Source organism: Lithobates pipiens, unplaced genomic scaffold (assembly GCF_037356315.1).
Source record: "Lithobates pipiens isolate NorthernLeopardFrog02 unplaced genomic scaffold, aLitPip1_a1.2 Scaffold_35, whole genome shotgun sequence".
In the NCBI taxonomy this organism is placed as follows: domain Eukaryota; kingdom Metazoa; phylum Chordata; class Amphibia; order Anura; family Ranidae; genus Lithobates; species Lithobates pipiens.
The window spans coordinates 27,146,869-27,171,183 of NW_027507811.1; the positions used below are offsets into that span (position 1 = coordinate 27,146,869).

The 24,315-nt window shown below is 47.8% G+C and overlaps 2 protein-coding genes across 2 annotated transcripts; both read right to left on the reverse strand.

Annotated features, from left to right (window-relative positions):
- Positions 1 to 632: 632 nt before the first annotated feature.
- Positions 633 to 5,867, reverse strand: LOC143956269 (uncharacterized). Its single transcript, XM_077466477.1, has 2 exons — positions 5,197 to 5,867; positions 633 to 2,031 (listed from the first exon to the last, which is right to left on the reverse strand). Exons 1-2 carry the CDS (start codon positions 5,510 to 5,512, stop codon positions 641 to 643), a joined length of 1,707 nt encoding a protein of 568 aa, XP_077322603.1. The 5' UTR covers positions 5,513 to 5,867; the 3' UTR covers positions 633 to 640.
- A 2,816-nt stretch (positions 5,868 to 8,683) lies between these two features.
- On the reverse strand, positions 8,684 to 22,374 carry LOC143956190 (uncharacterized). The gene is made up of 8 exons (XM_077466346.1): positions 22,159 to 22,374; positions 21,137 to 21,286; positions 20,273 to 20,437; positions 20,072 to 20,186; positions 17,777 to 17,931; positions 16,885 to 17,025; positions 16,675 to 16,798; positions 8,684 to 14,951 (listed from the first exon to the last, which is right to left on the reverse strand). The coding sequence occupies exons 2-8, from the start codon at positions 21,191 to 21,193 to the stop codon at positions 13,111 to 13,113; spliced, it is 2,598 nt and encodes an 865-aa protein (XP_077322472.1). The 5' UTR covers positions 21,194 to 21,286; positions 22,159 to 22,374; the 3' UTR covers positions 8,684 to 13,110.
- Between the last annotated feature and the right edge of the window lie 1,941 nt (positions 22,375 to 24,315).

Here is a 24,315-nt window from a genome sequence, read left to right on the forward strand (position 1 = left end):
CTGCCAGGGTCCCCTCCCCTGGCGCCGACCAGTGGTTCTCCGCCCCCATCAGGAGGCTTCCCGAACCGGCTACAAACCAGTCTGGGTCACCTTTACACCAACAGGCTTTGCATAGCAACCGCCACCCCTGCTCCACCTCGCCGTAGAACAGGGACGGTAAACTACCGCCACCTATTGGCAACTGATAAGAACAGATTTTTTGATTGAAAATGTATACTTTATTTTGCAAGAAAATATACAAAAAACAAAATACTTTTAACAGGGTACATTCCACACTGTACTGCGACGCAGCGCATAAAATACACTACATAACAATACAGTTCCAAACATACAAATAAATTACATTCATCCTGCGGTATGATGCCTGATGTGTTGTGCAGAGTAATGATACCCCGAAACATCACATCATGCATGACGCCGCATTACCCTGAAAGCATTACCAAAAACCATTACTAAATACATATCACGTCATACTGTCAAAGTCAAAATCTAAATGGTATTTCAAAGAGCAACAGGTGTGATGGGGGGGGTTGGAGAAGGTGGGGAGGGGGGGAGAAAGAGTTCACAGGCCCGAAGCTTTATTGAACTGCCAAAAAGGGTACATAGTGGTGGGGGGAGGGGGGGGGGGAAGGGGAAATCTTCAGACCTCCTCTTCCTCCATGTTGTCCATCAGGTGATAGTCTCTGAGCAGACTGTGAATCAGTCTGCGGCAGTCCTGGATGGACATCCTCTCCCTCTGGTGGATGAGGCGCTTTCTGGCGCACCAAACGGCGTCCTTAAAACAACACAGCACCCGCCAGGCACTATCAATGTCCTCTTGTGAGTGAGTCCCACAAAAGAGTCCGTTTAACACCCCAAAGTGTGTTATAGCAGTCTGTGGAACAAAGTCTTTGAGATCAGGTTCCAGAGCCCTCAACAGGCCCTGTGCAAAGGGACACTCCCAGAAAACATGCAGGGCAGTTTCCTCCTGGGTGATGCAAAAGGGGCAGTGTCTGTATCTGCACAGGTTTCTGGCATGCATGAATGTCCTGAGTGGCAACCCCCCTTGGATTGCCATCCATGCCAGATCTTTGTGCCTGTTGGTAAGTCTCTTTGAAGAAACATTCCTCCAGACCACTTTGCAAGTGGCTGAAGGGAGGCCTGGAACAGTCTCAACAATGTCTGATGCTCTGATCAACTTGTGGATAGTTTTTGGTTTCCACAAGTCGGGCTTCACTCCATGTAGCCCCTGCTCCTTAATAAACTTGAAAGTGTCCAAGTAATACCAAGGAGTGTCCCAGTTGTAGGGGATGGAGCTGTCCCATTTGTCCCATCCAAGAGACCTCCAGAGAGGCAGGAGGAAAAAACGGGACATGGAGTTACCGCCAGAGTCTATAGTTCTGTCCACCAAAGTTCTGCGGATGCAGTTACAGGCAAAGAAGACCCTCAGTAGGATGGCGATGTCGGGCACGCCCTTACCGCCCTTGAGGGGTTCCTTGAACATAACCGCCCGCTTTACTCTGTCCATTTTGGAGCTCCAGATGAAGTGAAACACTGCCCTGGTGATGGCCTTGCAGGTGTTAACCCGGGGGGGCCAGGCCTGGGCGAGGTACTGCAACACAGGGAGAATCTCGCTGCGGAGTACCAGTGTTTTACCTTCGATGGTGAGTTCTCGGAGGCTCCAAAGTCCAAACTTCTGTCGCATCTTTGCCAGTCGTTCTTCCCAGGACTTCAGGGCTGCGCCCTCTGCTCCAAACCAGACCCCAAGGATTTTGATGAAGTCTGCTTTGACGCTGAAGGGCATAGGTGCAGAAGAAGGCAGGAACCACTTTCCGAAGAGCATGACTTCCGACTTCCCGCAGTTGACTTTTGCCCCTGAAGCTTGGCCGAAGTCCTCACACGTCTGGGCGAGTGTGTCGATGGAGTGCCGGTCGGCACAGAACACCGTCACATCATCCATGTAGAGCGAGCACTTGACCTCCCGTCTGTCTGGTCCTGGTGCGGTGATCCCTCTGATCTCTGGGTTCCGTCTGATGCTTCGGGCGAAGAGCTCTATACAACAGACAAAAAGCAGAGGTGAGAGAGGGCAGCCTTGTCTGACCCCAGACAACACTGGAAAGGGGTCAGTTTTCCAACCGTTCACCAACACCACACTACAAATTTCATTGTACATTACATTTACATATGAACAGAACATTTCCCCAAGACCAAACCTGCGCAGAGCGCTGCACATAAACTCATGGGAGACACGGTCAAAGGCCTTCTCCTGGTCAAGGCTGACCAGGGCCGCGTGCACACGGCGGCCATGAATGTACTGGACCGTGTCCCGGACAAGCGCGAGGCTGTCCGCAATCCTGCGACCAGGAATGCCACAAGTCTGATCCGGGTGGATGATCTGTCCGATGACAGATTTCAGCCTGTTGGCCAAAACCTTGGCGAGGATTTTGTAGTCCACGTTCAGAAGAGAGATCGGACGCCAGTTTTTCAGGTCCGATCTCTCCCCCTTGCGCTTATACAAAATCGTGATCATCCCCTCCCTTAGGGTCGGAGGCATTCTGCCCTCCACCACCATCTCCTCGTACAGCTCGAGCAGGTCCGGGCCTACGAGATCCCACAGCGTTACATAAAGTTCAACTGGGAGACCATCGCAGCCCGGGGTCCTGCCTTGCCTAAAGGATTTAGCGGCAGAGTGCAGCTCCTCCAACACCAAGGGGGCGTTGACGTCCGACGAACCTGCAGGATCAATTTGGTTAGAGATACCTGACAGGAACCTGTCGGCTGCCTGTGAGTCTGTTGTTTTCGGGGAGTAGAGGTTGGTGTAGTAGTCGCTGACCACTTGCATCACAGCCTCCTTTCCCTTCTGGAGTGTTCCGGTCTCGTCACGCAGCTCAGACAAGGGTGTGTGTCCTGAGTGGAGTTTCCTGAAAAAGAAAGAATTACACTTCTCACCTTTCTCAAGGTTCTCCACCTTGGCACGGAAGACAATGTGCCTGGATTCTTCCTCAACGTGCCCTTTCAGGCTCTTCTTGGTGTCCTCCAGGTCCTGCCTAACGTCCCAGCCACAGTGGTGAAGGTCCTGCAGGGACTGCAACTGACGTTGCAGTCTCCTGAGTTCCTTCTTCCTGGCACACACTTGCTGTCGTCCCCTTGCCTGAAAGAAGCTGCGTAGCTTGACTTTCACAAACTCCCACCAGTCACTTACCCTTCCGAAGAATCGCTTTTCCTCCTTCCAGGTGGCGTAGGCCTCCCGGAGTTCCCCCATCAATTCCTCATTTTCCAGCAGGGTACTATTCAGCTTCCAGGAGCCTGGTCCGCGGGCAAAGCCCTCGCCCAGGTCACCCCGAAAGTGAATAGCCCTGTGGTCAGAGAAAAAGCAGGGGATCATGGAGAAATCGCGATGCTTGACTGCTCTTGAAGTGAGCACGAAGTCGATCCTGGAACGCACTGATCCGTCGGGACGGCACCATGAGTAGTTCACGGTACCTCTCCCTATGGATCCCACGGCGTCCTGCAGGGAAGCCTCCGAGATCATCTCCTTGAGCAGCCTGGATGTAGCATCAAGTTTTGCGTACATGCTGGAGCTGCGCCCATCCTCCTCTATCGGACAGTTAAAATCACCGCCGATTACTACTGCCCTGGTGGTGACGAGTTGGGTCCGCAGGGTCTGGAAAAGTTCCAGCCGCTCATTCTTATCTGGGGGGGCGTACACGTTGATGAGCCTAATTGGCTCTCCCACCCATGAGCCGTCTATGACCAGAAGACGGCCACAGACTAGCTCATGGATGGAGTCAACCGCGAAGCGCCCACCCCTGACAAGAATGGCTACACCTGCAGACTTACAATCGCCACCCCCGGACCAGTAGGAGGGACCGAGGGTCCACTGGGAGGTCAGATGAGTGTACCTCCTCAGAGGAGGAAGTGCGCACTCCTGGAGCATGTAGACATCACTCTGCTGAGTGGCTAAAAATGTCAGTGCCGCTTGCCTTCTAGATGTATCCTTGATACTCCTCACATTAATGGAAAAGATTGAGATCTCTGCCATAATGAAAAAGGGGTATGAGGTCTAGTCGGTAAGGGACCGAACTTACCTCCCCGGAGGGGGGTCTTCCGCTGCCTCTTCTGCTTGTCCTGTGTTCTCGGACAGGCCGAGCTCCTGCAGGACAGCATCCATCATTTTCTGGGTGATGGGGACGTGGATGTCGGAGGGGAGGTCAGGCTCAGGGGTGGCCATGACCTCCTCCTCCCCCTCCACGTCCTCATCCTCCTCCCCCGCTGACTCGAGGTCCTCCACTATTGGCTCTGGTCCCTCGCTTTCGCGCCGGTCGCCAGTGGGCCTTTTAGTGGAGGAAGCGGGTTCCTCTGCTGTTGGACTACTAGGCTTCCGTTTCCGGCTTCCTGAGAGTCCACTGGTGGGGGTGGAAGGGAGGGTGGGGAAGTCCTCCAGGGAGGACAGGTCCGGGGTGGGTGGGGGGAGGGTGGGGAGGGTATCCTCCAGCACCGGGGTGGCGGGTGGGGGGGTGCTGGAGGTTGGGGCCGGGGTCCGGGCTGGGGCCTGGACAGGGGTGGGGGTAGGGGTGTGCTTACCCGTGGTCTTCTGTGGCTCTTTTTCCCTTTCCGGTGGCTTCTTCCTGGTGCTGGAGGATGGTTTGCCCTGGATCAGGGCGCCAGCATAGGACCGGGACCGCTGGGGGCAGTGTTTAAACACGTGCTCAGCCGCTCCGCAGAGGTTGCAGGCTTTGGACCTCGGACAATCCTTGGTCTCGTGGCCTGCAACCCTACAGAACCTGCAAGCAGGTTCTTTGCAGTCCTTCCCCATGTGTCCGGTGTTGCTACACCTGTTGCAGGTGAAGGGTATACCGGGGTAGAAAAGGGTGCCTGCGGAGTTGCCCAGGGAGAAGCACGGCTGCAGGTGCAGGATGTCCCCCGAAGGGTCCTTCCTGAACTTGCAGAGTACTGACCACTTACCTATCCAGAAGCCGTTGGCATCGAGGATTCGGACGGGGTCCTTCACCACGGTGCAGAACCTCTGGAGGTAAGTGGCTATATCCTTACCTGAGGTATGGGGGTTCCTCATGGCCACCGTCACCCACTTCTCGTCCCGTGTTATGGGGCAGTTCGCAGCGAACTTACGGAAGGGGGATTCAGGACCACTCGCCTTGACCATATCCCAGTATCTTCTGCAGGCCTGGAAAGACACAAAAGTTACAAAAAATGTACCTCTTGTGAAGGCCTGCACTGAAAGCGTTTCCGCTTTGCTGAACCCCTGCTCCAGGATCATCTTCTTGCCGAAGATCTCCGGGGTCATGTCGGGGACCCTTCCGTCCACCTCCTTCAGTTGCAGCACGACCGTCTGCTTCATCCAGGACTCCAAGGTAGGGAGCCCGTCTGCAGGGGGGGAAGGCTTGGCTGGTCCCGGCTGGCTGGTGCTGGCCGGGGTGGAGGTGGGGGTTGGGGCAGCAACATCCCCGGGGACCTCGGTGGAAGTGGCTGGAGCGGGGTTCTTCTTGCTGGTCTTTCTCTCGCTCTTCCCCATCGTCTTGGAGAGAGAGAAGTCGCTTCAGGTGTTCTTTCGGCGGCTTCCTTCTGGATTCCTCGACGTCTTCGCTCTGAAGCCTTTATAAAGGCTCTTGCATCTACTGCCCGAAGGTAGTAATGCGGAGGGGGGGAGGAGGGAAGACCGCAATCTCGTTCCTTGTGGGGGCTAAGCCTCTGGCCCAATAGCAGCAAGTAGGTGAAGCTGAATTTAATCAACGATCCTACAAGGCCGAGCAGAGGGTACCCCACAAGGACCTAATGGCTTGGATAGATACAAGTGGTTCTCAACGTCCTAGCTGTGAAGCAGAGACACCCCTAAGGGCTATAGTCGATACTACACTTGATCTTAGCCAAAAGGCCGAGAAGCCTAATTGACCTCCTCTCTACACTAACAAGTTTAAAGGCCAGCAGAGTGCAAATCTCAAGATTTTCATAAGTTTGGGTAACCCAAAAAAATGTTTTTCCTGACTCGTGGAGTGAGTAGGGGCAAGGCTCTCTGCAGCAAAGATAACCAGAATCTTCATATCATCCCCCACCCCTCCCTGCTGCAGCGAGTTACAAGGCACGCTGCAGCAGAGATACCCAGAAGTCCTCTGTTTTCCCACAGGCTCCCGCTGAATAGGGAGAATTTACAAGGCTCTCTCCTCCCCTTCATCGCTAGGATACTATTGGGGAGAAATGCACTGAAGAATATCAGAGGGTCTAGCGGTGAGTGATAGTCCACAGCCTGGCTTTGTGAGTTTGAACAATATGCAATAAAGCTGGTTGGATATAAAGAAAATGAACAGCATAAAGCAGTCTGTTTGGGTGTAGGGTGACACCACAATGCAGGTAGGAGAACATTGGTGTCACCACCACTAAAGGATCCTCTATTGGCATTCATGAACACTGTAAAATGGGGAGGAGTGCCAGGCAGATCTGCCCAAAGAGGAGCAGTATAGTGGCTTAGTGGGTAGCTCTTGGACCTTGCAGCACTGGCAAACTTGATTAGAATACCAAGCACTATCTGCATGGAGTCTGCATATTCTCCCTGTGCCTGCATGGGTTTCCTCCTTGTTCTCTGGTTTCCCCTCACACCCCAAAGACATACTGGCTCCTATCTAAATGGGCCCTGGTATACGTGTGATATAGTGGTCTTAGATTGTAAGCTCCTTTAGGGCAGAAACTAATGTAAATGTACAATATGTAAAGCTTTGCATACATTGTCAGTGTGATGTAAATGTCTGTAAAAAATTAAAGTGGTTGTAAACCCTTACATATACCCAATGAATTGACTGGCCTCAGGCGATACACAGAGATGAGACAAATCCTCCGCCATCCATCTTTATCCTCTTTATCTGCTGTCTTCTCTCCTCTACAACCAGTCAAAGTCCAGAATTTATACAGCTTGTCTGAGCTGTCAGAAAGCAGGGAGCGGGAGCTAAAAGTCACACACTGCAGAGCTCAGTGATGAGAGCTCTGAGAGCTGATTGGAGGGAAGAGACACACCCTCCTTCACACAGCAACGGAGCCGAGGCTGTCAATCACAGGCTGTATGCTGGAGGTCCTTCCCCGTCACCTTTTTCGCTTGGTGTCAGGAAAACTTGTCAGAAGTGATTCATGCTGATAGCAGATGGACGAAGCAGCAGACAGAAATTACACTTAGTGCTTTGGATTGAGACAAGTACACACTATAGAGGGATATGCTTTGTTCATAATTCATGCCTGAGGTTTACAGCCACTTTAAGCAGTGCCCCAGGTTGTCATGGTACCATGGCTACTGCGGGTCATAGACCAATCAAGAGCTGAGGGGGGAGAGGCCCAATCAAAGACACAAAGCAGACAGAGAGGTATATTTCCATTATATTGTAGGTCAAACACGGCTACATAAAGTCCATAGTAATAATACACAGTGGCCTTGATTTGCTAAAAGGGTAGAGGCTGTTCCCCTACCAATGTGAATGTTAATAAATAGTGTGAACCTGGGTGAGCAGTAAATGGGCAGCGCTTCAGCCTTGCAGCACCGGGCCACTCAGTCCCAATTACAACCAGGACAACACCTGCATGGAGTTTGCATGCTCTTGCGTGATTTCGGGTTCTGGTTTCTTTGCAATGCTGGTAGGTTAAAGGATATGGATAAAGGAAAGGATATATTCCTGACATGTGCCTGCTGTACCATGTACTTGTATGAGAAAGTCTCCTAGTCCTATTAGTCCCCACATCTCTCCTCTATGTTGGATCAAAAAAAAAAAAAATTCAGGCTTTCCAGAAATTAAAACAGCAGTGTTTACATCTGCCGGCGCCAGGAGTGACGTATGACGTTGCATACGGCCATTCAAGGGTCATAGAGATAGCCAGGGACCATCTGGTCCTCGGTCAGCTCTATGGTAAACTGCCACCGCCAGCCAATTCGTTTTCCAGCTCCTCGATTGCACGGGAGAGAAAGGAGAAGCACAGGAGTGCGACGAGAGGGGGGGGGGTGTCGCGTCTGTAAAAGCAATCAAGTGTCTGAACAACCAATATGATTGCTTTTACATTACAGGGACTCGCCAGCTGGAAAAACCCATATGCAGCTGCAGCCATCATTCAGATATATCCACTTCAACCTAAGGACATATGATGTCCACCTAAGGTTAAGTGGTTAAAACTGACCACACTAAGCCTTAGAGCTCAGAGTGATCTGTTCTCTAGCTATATTGAGAACTACGTGTGCTCTCCTCCAACTATCAGACTTGTCCTGACACCCCCCCCCCCCCCCCCCCACACACACACACAGCCATTTACTGGGAAGAGCAGTGTCCTGCTGTTTCCCCTCCCCCAGCTCTTATGCAGCTGAGAACAGAGAAAATGTGATCACTCAAAAAAAAAAAAAAAAAAAAAAAAAGAAGAGGAAAAAAAAGTATTTATAAATGTTTTTTTTTTTTTTTTTAACTATCTATACACAAATGTGTTTCCTTTCATTTCTATTTTAAAGGGAATGGTTTATTTTACAAGATAATTGTTTACAATCACTTTAATTGTCCCTTATACTGTACGTGTATTCTGCCAAGTAGGTACCTGAGATTGTAAGCTCCTAGGGGACAGGGGCTGATGTGAAAGTACATTATGTAAAGTGCTGCATAAATTGTCAAATAAATATCCAATAATAATAATATTAATGATAATCAAATAAATATCCAATCACATGACACAGGCGCTTGCACATGATTGGGTACATCACAGCTTCTCTTTATTCACTCAAGTGAACCCACCTCTTTAGTAAACCAATCCCAAATGACAGTCCTTCAAAACAGAAAGTTTATATAAATAATGAAACATGAACTTCAACTAGGCATTAATAATAGTTTTACATATTAAAAACACTATATAACATATACTATAAAAAAAAAAAAATATATATATATATATAGTATATACACACACATGTGTAAGGTTATTTGTAAAGGTTGTTCTAAAGAAAAGGCTTCCTATCTCTTCGTACACATGAGATAAAAGACGGGGTTTTCCCTTTAAACCATTCCTAATGAGTTCCATGCTTTCCAATCCAAGATGAGGCAAAAAGGAAGTTCTGGACAACCGCACTGCGGAATATAGCCTTTATTAGTAAAAAGTCCAACAGATACAAGCCAAAGCAAAAAATGGGACAAACGAACTGACGCGTTTCACACATAACAGTACTTAATGCTTAGTCAAAGGCTATGACTAAGTGTGAAACGCGTCAGTGCGTTTGTCTCATTTTTTGCTGTGGCTTGTATCTGTTGGACTTTTTACTGATACTATATTAATAATATAAATAATTTTTACTAATAAAGGCTCTGGAGTGCGGCTGCCCAGAACTTCCTTCGTTCTTCATGTTGCTATATGCTTAACCGGCACACGGTGTTCCAGTTCCGAGGAGAGTTCGATATCCATATTTCCACCTGGAGCGGTGATCCCTTTTCCCTGTCCAATCCAAGGCCGGCGGAGAATTAAAGGCCAGCAAAAGATTTAGGTCTTGTACAGCTGTTTCCGGGCTCAACCATATTTCCCTCTGATGGTTCCATTCAACTGGCGCGGCCATTGCAAAGCCAAATGTTGGCATTGCTCCCCATTGATAAACTCTCTAATACTGGAAAAATTCTGCGCAGGATAGGGTCACCACTATGGTTTTGTGGGAGGAGAAGTCAACATTGATGGGATGCAAAGTTGAGTCAACAAACCACCATTCAGCTAAGTGTATTTTAAATAATTGTGGGTCTCTTTAGCCTCACCGTGACCCCAATATACAGATGACAACTGTCTCGGATTTTCCAGGATAGTCCCACATCTTGGACTTCAGCCCCGATAATGTTGTGTCCCGGGTCAAGTCCAGGGATCACAATGTCACCCTTATTTGCACAGTAACTCATTGCAATGCACAGCCAAGTTGGCGTTGCTCCCCATTGATCAACTCTATAATACTGGAAAAATTCTGCACAGGAAAGGGTCCCCGATACGGCTTTGTGGGAGGAGTAGAGAACGTTGGGGGGGATGCAAGAGACATGAGGCTGAGTCAACAAGCCGACATTCACCTAAAAGTCAACATGTATTTTAAGCTAAAAACATCTTCTACTTTTTGGATGGAGTGGGGAGGGATCAGGCCCCTGTAAGGAATTGTTGGTATCCAGGGCTCCGTTGGAGAAATTTACACTCACTTCCTGTCCTGCGGACAACAATTTCATTAGACGGGAAGTGAGGTTAAATCTGCAACAATGACTAGGGTTGCCACCTCGTCCCTTTAAATCCAAACACATATGAATTACAGCACCAGATAAGGCACCAAGTGAGTTTAATTAGAACCTTAATCAGCCACAGAACCTGTGTAATTAATATATGTTCAGGTTTAAAGGGATGAGGTGGCAACCCTAACAAGGACATTGTCAGGAAAGGAACATTCGTGCGCGCAGATGCAAAAATCAAAGAAACCCTGCTCGTGGCCGGTTAGTGGGTGCACATACCCGTGCACGAGTACGCATTGGCACCACACAGGCTTTTTAAACTGCACTAGTGTAGTGTGTCAGTGCCGTTTGGTCTACTGCATTTCTGTGTTCCTGTTACCAGTTCCTGTTGCTTTTCTGTTGCCAACCTGATCCTGCCTCTGCCTGAAAGCCGCCTGTACCGACCCTTGGCTTGTCCCTAGATTACGCTTCTGCCTTCTCCTTATCCGCTCTGCTGTTATGGACCTTGGCCTGACTCCTGACTACTCTTTTGCCTGCCTGCCGCTTGAACCTGATCTGCTCGATAGATGCTGACCTGGACTGTCCGACTTCATCTTGTTTGCACTCCAGCGATAAACTCACCAGGCTCTCATGCCCTTCTGTGCTCCAGCATTCCCTGTCACCCTAACAGGGACTCCAAGGCCAGGGCTGTAGGTGAGGCCTTCCTCAATGCTTCAGGCTCCATCACCAGGTACATTACAGACAGAAATATAACAGGACAGGATGCTGTTTGTTGGATAATAAGGAAAGGACAGGAAATAGGGACCCTGGATAGCAGTAAAACTGCAAAGGGTTTCTAAACCCTTCCCCTCAAAACTAAGAAGTTTTGGCGGGACATGCACTTTAATTAGCAATTGTGAGTCTCTTTAGTCTCATTATGACCCCGATGTACAGATACCAACTGTCCCGGTTTTTCCGGGATAGTCCCACATCTTGGACATCAGCCTCACTGATGTTGTGTCCCGAGCCATGTCCAGGGATCGCAATGTCACCCTTAGGCTGGGTTCACATATGTGCAACCATGGTTCCCAGCATGGGGTCCGGTGCATTTCTGTTCACTGGTTCAGGTTCAAATCAGGTCCGAATTTCTGCATGAATTTGCACCTGAACCGGACCCAAACACGCACAGGACCTTTTTGGAATGCAGACTGTGGTCAACCTGAACCTCTGTAAACCGGCTTCATTGAGAGCTGATTACACTCGCATGTCATGCAAATTGGATACGGAAAAACCGCATCCGATTAGCACATATATGAACCCTGCCTTATTTGCACAGTAACTCAATAAAGCATTCATTAAGGTGATGGTGAACCGAAAGTGGGAGGTCCCACTAGAGGTGGGGTTTTGGCGGGCCATACAAGTAACTGGGCAGGTCCACCCATCACTGGCAAGCCCGAGGCAGACTTAATATTACGTTGGGACTGGGACTGAAACGTTAATAAGTATTCCCCAAGGGAAGATTTTGTCTACCTGAAATCCATCAACCACCATAGCAAAGTACAACATGAATGTAATGGAATTGTAGAGGTTCACACTGAAAATATATTTTGTGAGTACAGAAAGTCTTTGCTCTTCAATTATTAGTACAAACCTCTGTGGGGAGACCCTATAGGCCTTCCAACTATTTTATCAAAATACATAAATTGACATCCACTTCTTATCCAGCTCCTGTACCTTACAAAAGGATCCTATAGACCTGTGAGGTCAAATATTGGATTATAACCACTGCCCGAAGGCTGAAAGATTTTTTAATTTAAAAAAATACAAAATGTAATACCCTGGCAGGTTTGGACCTTCATAGGTCTCAGACTAAGTGTAATCCATACTGTACATAACGCTAAGTGGGAACTCAGGTAATCAGGGGTATAGCTATAAATCATGGGCTCCATGCAAAATTGTAAAGTAATCTAGGAACTACGGCTTCAGGGAGGACTGGTTGCTCAAAACATTTCTATACACTTCAATTTTCTTCATTCTTTGGTTTCTCTATGGCAACTAGGTTTTAGTATACCCTATTTAGTACGCAATAGCTGTTGGATTTTAGTGGACCCCATTTAGACCCTAAAGGTATTGAGTTTTGGTGGATCTGTTTGATGGATCCAATTTAATCCCCTATAGCTACGGAATTTTTTGAACCTCATTAAGTATGTCTATAGCTGTTAGATTTTGGTGGAAACCCAGTCTTCTACAAATGTTGGGTTTTGGTGCATCCTATTTAGTCCTCTATACCTGGTGAGTTTTTGGGGACCCAAATCCGTGTTCCCCAGGCTTCTGGGTTTTGATAAACCCCATTTAGTCCCTTATAGCTATTGAGTTTTGGTGGGCATTGTTCAATTTTAGAGAATTTGGGTTTTGATGGACTCTATTTGCTCCTCTAAGCTGTTGGAATTTGGTGGACCCTATTCAGTCTTCTGTAACTTGTTGGGTTTTGGTGAACCCTATTTATTCCTCTATAGCTGTTGGGTTTTGGGAGAACCCAATCAGTGTTCACCAAGTATCTGGGTTTTGGTGGACCACATTTAGTCCCCTATAGCTATTTAGTTTTGATGGGACTTGTTTAATCTGTTGGAGCAGCTGGGTTTTGATGGACCCTGTTTGCTCCATTAAGCTGTTGGATTTTGATGGACCCAATTCAGTCTTCTATTACTGTTGGGTTTTCGGAGACCCTGATTAGGATTCACCAGGCTGTTGGGTCTAGTCCCATATAGCTATTTCGTTTTGGTGTGCCCTGTTTAATTTGTTGGTGGAGCAGCTGGGTTTTCATGAACCTCATTTGCTCCTCTGAGCTGATTGATTTTGGTGGACCCCATTTGCTTCTCTATAGCCGTTAGAGTTTGGGGACACCATTACGTTTTTCGCCTGAACACTGAGACTTCCTGATTCAAAGTGGAAAGTCAATTTGTACATCCGCGTGGACCTTCTGGTGTCGGGTGAGATGTGACTTTTTTATAAAGCGTTTTCCGCACTGAGTGCAGCCATGGGGCCGCTCGCCTGTATGAATCCTCACATGCTTGGCTAGATCAGAGTTGCTGATGAAACATTTGCCACACAACGGGCAGGGGTAAGGCCGTTCGCCAGTATGAGTTCTCTGGTGTATGTGAAGGTAAGACTTCTCAGCAAAGCTGCGTCCACACTCTTTGCAAGAATAAGGCTTCTCACCCGTGTGACTCCTCAGGTGTTTCACTAGATCCATATTCCGGACAAAGCTCTTCCCACACTCACTGCAGATAAATGGTTTCTCCTCAGTGTGGGACCTCTGGTGGTTCAGTAGGAGGGCGGGAGTAGGAAAGCACTTTCCACACTCAGGACATGGGTACTGCTCAGCACCGTGGTGGACTCGGCTGTGCAGAACAAGGTGGGAGTTGTTAAGGAAGCTCTTGCCACATTCAGGGCAGGAACAGGTCTTATCCCGAGTGTGGGTCAGCTGGTGCTTGACCAGGTCAGAGTTGTCAATGAAACACTTGCTGCACCAGTTGCAGGAGTAAGGCTTGTCACCGGAGTGGATCCTTAAGTGTCGGTTGAGGTGGGACTTCTTAGTGAAGCATTTGCCGCACTCTGCACAAAAATGGGGACGTTCCCCTGTATGAGTCCTCCGGTGTTTCACCAATTCAGAGTTGTTGATGAAGCATTTGCCGCATTCGGGGCAAGGGAAGGGCTTCATGCCAAGGTGGATCTTGCGGTGACTGCTCAGGTAGTTCTTGTAGGCAAAATGGCGCCCGCACTCAGCACAAGAATATGGCTTCTCCCCAGCATGGCTCCTCTGGTGCAGGACCAAGACGGCCTTCCGGATGAAACACTTTCCGCACTCTGGGCACGGGTAAGGCCTGTCACCGGTGTGAATCCGACGATGGACCACCAGATGCGTTTTGCTACTGAAGCACTTACCACAGTCAACGCAGGAAAATGGGCGCTCTCCTGTGTGGACTCTTTGGTGGACAACGAGATGAGGCTTGCTGAAAAATCGTTTGCCACACTCATCGCAGGAATAGGGCTTCTCTCCGGTGTGAACCCTTTGATGCTGGACCAGGTCAGACTTCCGAATAAAGCCCTTCCCGCACTCCGAGCATATGTGGGGTTTTTCTCCTGTATGAATCTTTTGGTGGACAATGAGCGCTGAGATGCTGACAAAACGCTTCTTGCACTCAGAGCACGAATATGGCTTCTCACCCGTGTGGATTCGGGTGTGGATGGCGAGATAGGCCTTGCTGACAAAACGCCTGCCACACTCATTGCAGGGGAACGGCTTCTCGCCGGTGTGAACAATGGCGTGCTTAGCCAGATCAGAAGACCGGATGAAGCTCTTGTCACATTCAGGACAAGAGTGAGGCCTCTTGACGGTGTGGTACTTGACGTGTTTGGAGAATTTTGACTTCTTTGTAAATGTCTTACCACAAAGCAGACAGGTCAAGGATGGGTTCGCCTGTTGACAGTCAGGAGAGTCAGAGTCAATTCTAGGGCCTGTTGGACTCCCCAAAGACTGGGGCGTCCCATCAACACCGTCTGTTGGTGGACACATATTTACAGCACACACTTGGGGTTCATCTTGATCCTTTGGATAATGAAGACTGTTATTGGCTGTTGAAATGGAACTGTTCTGGTTTGGGAGGTGCTCTTCTTCAACAGATCTGACGGAACTCTGATTGTCTTGGTTTGGGAGATGCCCTTCTTCAACAGATCTTATGGAGCTCTGACTGTCCATCAAATTCCAATGCCACAGTAAACCTGAGGGAACAAAATGTGGCATATATATTACAAAAGCAGAGTCTGCTTTTAGCACATAAAACAAATGTGAAACCACAATATAATTTATAAGCCCCACCCATTCACACCTGAGTTTTTGTAGATCGAAGCTCTGATACGCTCAGGGAGGGAAAAAAAATAATTCTCTATGGAGATGGTTCACATCTCTGATCCAAGTCGCCTGAAGCCAAACCCCTGAAGCTCAAAAAAAAAGTGTTGGAGATACTTTAATAGCTCGATTCGGACAGATTGGTGTGTTTTTTTTTCTCCATAGAAATGCACAGAAAAGCACGATTCATACGATTTTGTGCGTTTTCCCACATTTTTGTACGTCCTAACTTTTTTTTTTTCTAAAGCACTTTACGTTTGACTTTTTTTTTTGCCATCATTAAGGCTCCCTGTGAATTGTAGTTTTGAGGGTTGGACTACAACAAAATGGCTCTTAAAGCGGAGGTCCACCCTAAAGTGGACCTTCCGCTCATCGGAACCCTCCCCCCCTCCGGCGCCACAATTGGCACCTTTCAGGGGGGAGGGGGTGCAGATACCTGTACAGTACAGGTATCTGCACCCACATCCGGGATAGCTCTCTGCGGAAAGGGGCGTAGATTACGCCCCTTTCCGCAAGTGCCCGCCCCTTTCCGCAAGTGCCCCGCTGCCTGCTGGGAAAACACACAGATCCCAGAGGCAGCGGGGACCGTCCTTATTGCGCAGCGCGGCTCGCGCATGCGCAGTAGGGAACCAGGAAATGAAGCCGAAAGGCTCCATTTTCTGATTCCCATACCCAAGATGGCGGCGGCAGCACCCGAGAGACGATCTACAGATCGGCTTCGGGTGCCGACATCGCGGGCGCTCTGGACAGGTAAGGGTCACTATTTTAAAAGTCAGCAGCTGCGGACTCCCGCTTTAAATAGATTCCCTGTGTTACTAATACATATTTTTTCCTGTCTAGTTCAGAGGAGGGCATCCCATACAAATGAAATTTGGCTGTACCATAATATTTGTTGGGTGAATGAGTAGGGGTACTATGTACCCCATATTCATTCACATGGGAGGGTGGCGGGATCTGGGGGGGCTTCCAGATTCCGATAAGCCCCCCCCCACAACCGCTAATCCAGTGCTGTGGAGAAGAGGCTCTTGTCTTCATTAACATGGGGACAAGGTGCTTTGCCAGGAAGAGTTCCCCCGTCATGTTCAGGGCATGTGGCCTAGTATGGTTCAGGAGCATGGGGACGATCGGTGCCCCCCCCCCCCTTTCCTGGATTGCCAAGCTGCATGCTCAGATAAGGGTCTAGTATGGATTGGGGGGACGGACTCCATTTTCTGGCATGGGGGTTCCCTTGAAATCCATGCCAGACCCAAGGAATGGATTTTGGGGGGGAATCCTACACATTCTTTTTTTTTTTTTGCGTGCCAACTATGTATGCAGAAATGTTAATACCAGTTCTTAGTAGCTACTTCTCTTGTGCCTGAGCCGTATAAAAAAAAAAGCAATTACCTGGATGCAGTGGAAGCCACCCCTGATACACTTTTTAAAAGTCACACTCCTTTCATTTATGCTTTATAGAGAATATGATTTATATGCACATGTATGGATTTCCAATGTATATTTTGTCTATTCTAATAAAGGAAATATAGGTGGCCGCTAACATAGAAACTTTTTGCTTTGTATCTATGCGTGTAGAAATTTCACTGACACGCCTCTTACCTGGTGATGTGAGGGGCGGCCGTTCCTCCAAGATGACGTCCTTGTAGAGATCCTTGTGTCCTTCTAAATACTCCCACTCCTCCATGGAGAAATAGACAGTGACATCCTGACACCTTATAGGAACCTGACACACACAATGATACAGTCACCATCCAGACACATCCCTTGTCTGTTACTGGATAATGTCCCAGAATTCCCACCACCGCTCACCTCTCCTGTTAGAAGCTCCATGATCTTCTGAGTGACTTCTAGGATCTTCTTGTCATTGGTTATATCAGATGTCGGCAAGGGATGAGGGTAAATGCCTTGTAGGATACTGTGATAAAACCCCTTTTTCACTACAGTGTAATTCTAAATAGGAAGAAACGTAGAAATAAGTAACTTAGATTTTCCCGGAATCCTCCACACATGTGTTTTATTAAAGCAGACCTCCACCCTCAAGTGGAAGTTCCGCTCATCGGAACCCTCCCCCCCTCCGGTGCCACAATTGGCACCTTTCGGGGGGAGGGGGGCGCAGATACCTGTATAATACAGGTATCTGCACCCACTTCCGGGAATAGCTAGTTCCCAGGACACAGCGGGGAACAGCGGTGACACGCAGCGCGACTCGCGCATGTGCAGTAGGGAACTGGGCAGTGAAGCCGCAATGCTTCACTTCCCGATTCCCTGACAGAGGATGGCGGCGGGGTCAGCCGAGAGACGAGCGATTGCTCGTCATCTGCTGCCGACATTGCTGGACCCTGGGACAGGTAAGTGTCCATTTATTAAAAGTCAGCAGCTGCAGTATTTGTAGCTGCTGGCTTTTAATAATTTTTTTTCAGGTGCCACTCCTCTTTAATAGAGATAAGTGTGACATCATGCGACCTCCCAGAATCCTCCTCACCTCTCCGGTCAGGTGTGTGTTTTATTAATAGAGATAAGAGTGATGTCATGTGACCTCCCAGAATCCTCCTCACCTCTCCGGTCAGGTATGTGTTTTATTAATAGAGATAAGAGTGATGTCATGTGACCTCCCAGAATCCGCCTCACCTCTCCGGTCAGGTATGTGTTTTATTAATAGAGATAAGAGTGATGTCATGTGACCTCCCAGAATCCTCCTCACCTCTCCGGTCAGCAGGTAGATGATCTCCAGGGTGAGCTGTAACATCCTTTCATTGACGTGACTTCGCTCATTAATGAACTGCAGCAGCTCTGAAACATATCCTATAGAATAGTCGATCTTCTGAACAGATGCTCCATCATCAAGTAACCTCAGAGCTGAATGGAGAAAGACACAAACAGGAACTGAACAGCCTTTATATTTGTATTGTCCTCTTCTTCAGTGATAAGGTCAATTATGAATTAATATCCAAACATGATGAAGTTAAAAAAAAAAGTCAAGAGAAATCAAGGTAGCAAATACAAATAAATAAGGGAATTCTAACAGCAGTGACATTCAGTAACTATTTAAAAATGATCCTTCGGAAGGACGGTCAAAGAAATCGGAATTTGTGTTTGTTGCTGAACACCATATTTTCCTAGAAGTTGTTCAGCATTTTAATGTTTGGTAGATGCTGGAGACTCCTTGACAATTTATTTTATCCCCTGGGAACTCTGTTGGTGAGATCTCTGCGCTTAGTTCCTGACTCTGTACACCTGCTGTGTCAATTATGAGGGGTTACCTCTATCTATCAGGACCTGGATCACCTGCTGTTGACGCTGTAGTTCCCTTGGCAGTTGTTGTAGTTCAAGTGTCCACCAGCAGATGTCTCCCAGCAGATCCCAGTAATAAGTCTCCACTTGATGCTGGCTGCTGGGAGGGTATTTAGTTCCTCCTCTACTTGTCTCACTCTCTTTAGACCCCTTTCACACTGGAGCATTTTGCAGGCGCTATAGCAGGGATATGCAATTAGCGGACCTCCAGCTCTTGCAGAACTACAATTCCCATGAGGCATAGCAAGACTCTGACAGCCACAAATATGACACCCAGAGGCAGAGGCGTGATGGAACTTGTAGTTTTGCAACAGCTGGAGGTCCGCTAAATTGCATATCCCTGCGCTATAGCGTTAAAAATAGCGCCTGCAAACTGCCCTAAAACAGCTGCTCCATTCACTCCAATGTGAAAGCCCGAGGGCTTTCACAATGGAGCGCTGCGCTGGCTGGGCTGCAGCGGCCTTTTTGTGGGCAGATTTAACCCCTTTCCGGTCGATAGCGGGGGTTAAAAGCACCCTGCTAGCGGCCGAATAGCACAGCTAAAACGACGGTAAAGCGGCTCTAAAATAGCTCCGCTTTACCGCTGATGCTGGTGGCGACGCAGTATGAAAGGGGTCTAAGTGTTTTACCGACTAGCCAGATGCATCCTTGCTGTTAAATCCTGAGCCTGATTCCTGCCTGCTTCTGCCTTGCACCTTTGTCCTGCTCCTGATCTTGCTTTTACTCTGCATCTTGTACCCTGCTGCCTTTCACCTGTTCCCCTTGTTCCTGATCCCAGTTCTGGTTCACCCCTTCTTTTTGAAGGGACAGTCAAAGAAATGGGATTTCACGTTTGCTGCTGAACAGCATATTTTCAAGAAGTTGTACAAAACTTCTGCACTGAGTTCTTGGCTCTGTACACCTGCTGTGTCCATTATGATGGGTTCCCTCTATCTGTCAGGACCTGGATCACCCGCTGGTGGCACTGTGGTTTCCCGGGCAGAGGGTTGTAGTTCCAGTGTCCACCAGCCGGTGTTTGCTAGCAGCTAGCAGATCCCAGTAATCAGTCTCCACCTGAGGTTAGCTGCTGGGAGGGCCTTTAGTTCCTCCTCTACGTGTTGCTGTCACTGCATGCCTGCTGTTAAATCCTGAGCCTGATTCCTGCCTGCACCTATGTCCTGCTCCTGATCTGGCTTTTGCTCTGCATTCTGTACCTTTCACCTGTTCCCCTTGTTCCTGATCCCAGTACTGGTTCACCACTTCCTTAAAGAGGGACAGTCAAAGAAATCAGATTTCATGTTTGTTACTAAGTATACACCATCTTTTCTAAGAAGTTGTACAGTATTTCAATGTTTGGTAGATGCTGGAGATTTAGACTCCTTGACAGTTTATTTTATTCCTCTGGACTCTTCTGTTGAGATCTCTGCACGGAGTTCCTGGCTCTGTATACCTACTGTGCCCATTATGTGGGGGTTCCTTCTATCTGTCAGGACCTGGATCACTGGTTCCCTGGGCAGAGAGTTGTAGTTCCAGTGTCCACCAGCGGGTGTCTCCCAGCAGATCCCAGTAATCAGTCTCAACCTGATGCTGGCTGCTGGGAGGGTATTTTGTTCCTTCTCTACTTGTGCCTCTCGCATAAGTGTTACAATAATTTTTAGCATATGAAACACTGTACTTCAAGGAGCTACTTAGAAATCTGAAGAAGAAGAAACCTGTCTCCTCTTACCTGGGAGAGACCAGTTCTCCATCATGATGTCCTGATAGAGATCCTTGTGTCCTTCTATATACTCCCACTCCTCCATGGAGAAATAGACAGTGACATCCTGACACCTTATAGGAACCTGACACACACAATGATACAGTCACCATCCAGACACATCGCTTGTCTGTTAATGGATAATGTCCCAGAATTCTCGGCACGGCTCACCTCTCCTGTCAGCAGCTCAATGATCTTCTGAGTGACTTCTATGACCTGCTTCTTGTTGTTCCTCTCAGATATCAGGGAAGGAGGAGGCGGCTCCATGATGGGTAATGGGCCAGAAGTACTGCTGTTGTATACTTTTCCAGATCTAGTTTTCACTAACTCATAATCCTATGTAAAGTACACAATAATAAAAAATGATGTCCATTACCGGAATCATCCTCACCTCTCCAGTCATTAATAGAGATAAGAGTGATGTCATATGACCTCCCAGAATCCTCCTCACCTCTCCTGTCAGGTCTGTGTTTTATTAATAGAGATAAGAGTGATGTCATGTGACCTCCCAGAATCCACCTCACCTCTCCGGTCAGGTCTGTGTTTTATTAATAGAGAGAAGAGTGATGTCATGTGACCTTCAAGAATCCCCCTCACCTCTCCGGTCAGGTCTGTGTTTTATTAATAGAGAGAAGAGTGATGTCATGTGACCTTCCAGAATCCCCCTCACCTCTCCGGTCAGGTCTGTGTTTTATTAATAGAGATAAGAGTGATGTCATGTGACCTCCCAGAATCCCCCTCATCTCTCCGGTCAGGTCTGTGTTTTATTAATAGAGATAAGAGTGATGTCATGTGACCTCCCAGAATCCCCCTCACCTCTCCGGTCAGGTCTGTGTTTTATTAATAGAGAGAAGAGTGATGTCATGTGACCTTCCAGAATCCCCCTCACCTCTCCGGTCAGGTCTGTGTTTTATTAATAGAGATAAGAGTGATGTCATGTGACCTCCCAGAATCCCCCTCATCTCTCCGGTCAGGTCTGTGTTTTATTAATAGAGAGAAGAGTGATGTCATGTGACCTTCCAGAATCCTCCTCACCTCTCCGGTCAGCAGGTAGATGATCTCTCGGGTCAGGTTAAGTATCCTCTCAGCCATCTTGCTCCTGTGTTGGTCAGATGGATCCCAAACTCTTGTATCTTCTTAGGAGGCTTTTGTAGAAGTGAAAGGACAATATAGGAAAAATGTCATCTGAAAAATAAAAAATTACATTAAAACAAGAATCTCTCTTAATTATATATATCTCACAGTATATATCACTGAGTAACCATTAAATAGGACAAGGCAGTTTCTTGATTGACCGACTAGCATGAAGATACTTCAGTGAACAAAATAATCCTGACAATTTATTCTTGAATGGCAATAAATGGCATTCTTCTTATTCCCAACACCTTTGGTGTTTTCCATCAGGTCTGTTATTTATTATCTGTGATTACGACCCATTGCATGCTGATTCAGCAGGCCTATTATGGTGCCTCAGGCCACAACTTCTGTCTCTTGTCACACGATGCTTTTAAAATCCGTGAGAGCTGCAGAAAGCGGTCCTGGACTCGGGGAACATGGCGGATGCATTTCCCCAGGTTCATACTCCGAGCCATTCACAAGATTGCGATACCAGCAGCCAAAAAGTGAAGCTTCTTCCAGAAAATGCTACTCGCCTGGCAGCCAAGAAAGGCCTCCGGTTCGGAGCAGGCATGCAGCAAATGAAGCTGGGGGTCCTACTGTGGGTCTTTTCTCAAATAGAGTAACTCAAAACCAACCAAGTTATTGCAGCTGGGTGGCAACGTGCATTTTCAGTAGGAAAAAACACGTTTTTTGCCACAGGCGTAGCTCGCTGTGAAACTCCTTTGAGGTGGTCAAGACAGGGAGAATTTTTGCATCTTTTTGACTTAAGCAAGCTGCTCCATATAGCCCGGGATAGTGATCTCCTTAAAGAGACTTTTAAATTGCTCCAGAATATAGAAGAAGAAGCTTTTGTAGACATGTCTGAATCCATCCAAACAGAAATTACTAGAGTTGGATGTCTGAGATCCAGGTATAAATTCTAAAGGAGGGGTATTTACCTTTTCCAGCAGCAGCCAGCCACACAGACCTCTCTTTTTGTCCTATAAGAGTGGCAGAGGGAGTAGAGCTGAGCATGCTGGGAGCCGTAGTCTTTGGCTGCAGCGAGGCACCCTGGGAGTTCTAGTTTTGAGGGTTGGACTACAACAAAATGGCTCCTAAATAGATTCCCCGTGTTGCTACAAAATACATTTTCCCCCTGTCTAGTTCAGAGGAGGATGTCCCATACAAATGAGCTTTGGCTGCATCGTATTATGCAGGTCAAAGTTAAGAAAAGGGTTAAAATTAAGATCTAACCGACAAGCCCATCCTTCCTGAGATCACAACAGCCACTACAGTCTTATTTTTATATTCCTTCTCTTTTTAGGGACAGAAATCATGAGTTTTAGTAAAAATAAGCTACTAGTCTTTTGCTAGGGAATAATAAAAAAGAAGGAGGACAAAAGTTTGTTTTTTGTCATGTTAGGTGAACAGTTTATGTCTGTGGACCACAACAAAATGGCCACAATGCAATTTCACTGACACTAGCAGAGCTACAACAAAATGGCCGAAGATGCCAAAACAAAAAACCTTAATATATCTTTATTACAAAGTGTTGTTATGGTACAGAGTCTGCCTTGTGCATGGGAAGATTATCAGGGTTATGGATGATATCCATAACATTCAAGATAGCCTTTTTAGATAGCCTTCCCTGGAGGAACCTTTAAATAAAAGTTTGAGATCTTGGGGAACCCCTCATTTTATTTTTATTTTTCTTAAGAAGCGAGTTGAGATTCCAGGAAACCAGATGGGACCTTTGATGGTACCTGATGTGGCCCAAACGGATTTTTCCCTTGTCAGAGGAACATGTGATAAAACATTGGGACTCTGCTCCTTCCTCTATCTAACTCTCCTCTCCTGAAATACTCTGCACTGCTGGATGACTCTGCTCCTTTCTCTATCTAACTCTCCTCTCCTGAAATACTCTGCAATGCTGGATGACTCTGCTCCTTTCTCTATCTAACTCTCCTCTCCTGAAATACTCTGTACTGCTGGATGACTCTGCTCCTTCCTCTAACTCTCCTCTCCTGAAATATTCTGACTGCTAGATGACTTTTCTCCTTCCTTTATCTAACTCTCCTCTCCTGAAATACTCTGCACGGCTGGATGACTCTGCTCCTTCCTCTATCTAACTCTCTTCTCCTGAAATACTCTGCACTGCTGGATGACTATGCTCCTTCCTCTAACTCTCCTCTCCTGAAATACTCTGCATGGCTGGATGACTCTGCTCCTTCCTCTAACTCTCCTCTCTTGTAATACTCTGCATGGCTGGATGACTTTGCTCCTTCCTCTAACGCTCCTCTCCTGAAATACTCTGCACTGCTGGATGACTTTGCTCCTTCCTCTAACTCTCCTCTCATGAAATACTCTGCACTGCTGGATGACTCTGCTCCTTTCTCTATCTAACTCTCCTCTCCTGAAATACTATGCACTACTGTATGACTCTGCTCCTTCCTCTATCGAACTCTCCTCTCCTGAAATACTCTGAACTGCTGGAGGACTCTGCTCCTTCCTCTAACTTTCCTCTCCTGGAATATTCTGCTCTGTTGGAGGACATAACCTCTGTATTTTTTTTTTTTTAGCTGGCGATTCTCTCTCTCAGGAAAGCTGTTTGAGCCACTGGATCGCTCTCAGAAGCCTCAGGAGGGGGTCGCCCATCCACACCATGTTTCTCTGGCTGTTTTGACCGTGAGCCCAGGAAACGATCCAATGGTTCGCATGGCTGGCCATAGAGGTGAACAGAGACCAGATTGTCTCCGATCACCTCTATGATCTAGGACAGCGTTTCTCAACTCCAGTCCTCGAGGCACCCCAACAGGCCATGTTTTCAGGCTTTCCATTATTTTGCACAGGTGATTTGATCAGTTTCACTGCGTTAGTAATTACCGCAGCTGTTTCATCTGAAGGAAATCCTGAAAACATGACCTGTTAGGACGCCTTGAAGATGGGCAACACAGTGGTGTAGTGGGTAGCACTCTCACCTAGCAGTAAGAAGGGTCGCTGGTTCGTATCCCAATCATGACTCTACCTGCCTGGAGTTTGCATGTTCTCCCTGTGCCTGCGTGGGTTTCCTCTGGGTACTCCGGTTTCCTCCCACAAACCAAAGACATGCAGGTAAG

Coding starts and splice junctions, on each gene's coding strand:
- LOC143956269 (XM_077466477.1), bottom strand. CDS start 5,512: ATGGGGAAGAGCGAGAGAAAGACCAGCAAGAAGAACCCCGCTCCAGCC. Junction 2,032..5,196: donor AGTGCAGGCCTTCACAAGAG/GTACATTTTTTG, acceptor TCTGTTGTATAG/AGCTCTTCGCCCGAAGCATC.
- LOC143956190 (XM_077466346.1), bottom strand. CDS start 21,193: ATGGCTGAGAGGATACTTAACCTGACCCGAGAGATCATCTACCTGCTG. Junction 20,187..20,272: donor TTGAGCTGCTGACAGGAGAG/GTGAGCCGTGCC, acceptor TGTGTGTGTCAG/GTTCCTATAAGGTGTCAGGA. Junction 17,026..17,776: donor TCTACCTGCTGACCGGAGAG/GTGAGGAGGATT, acceptor CTTCCTATTTAG/AATTACACTGTAGTGAAAAA.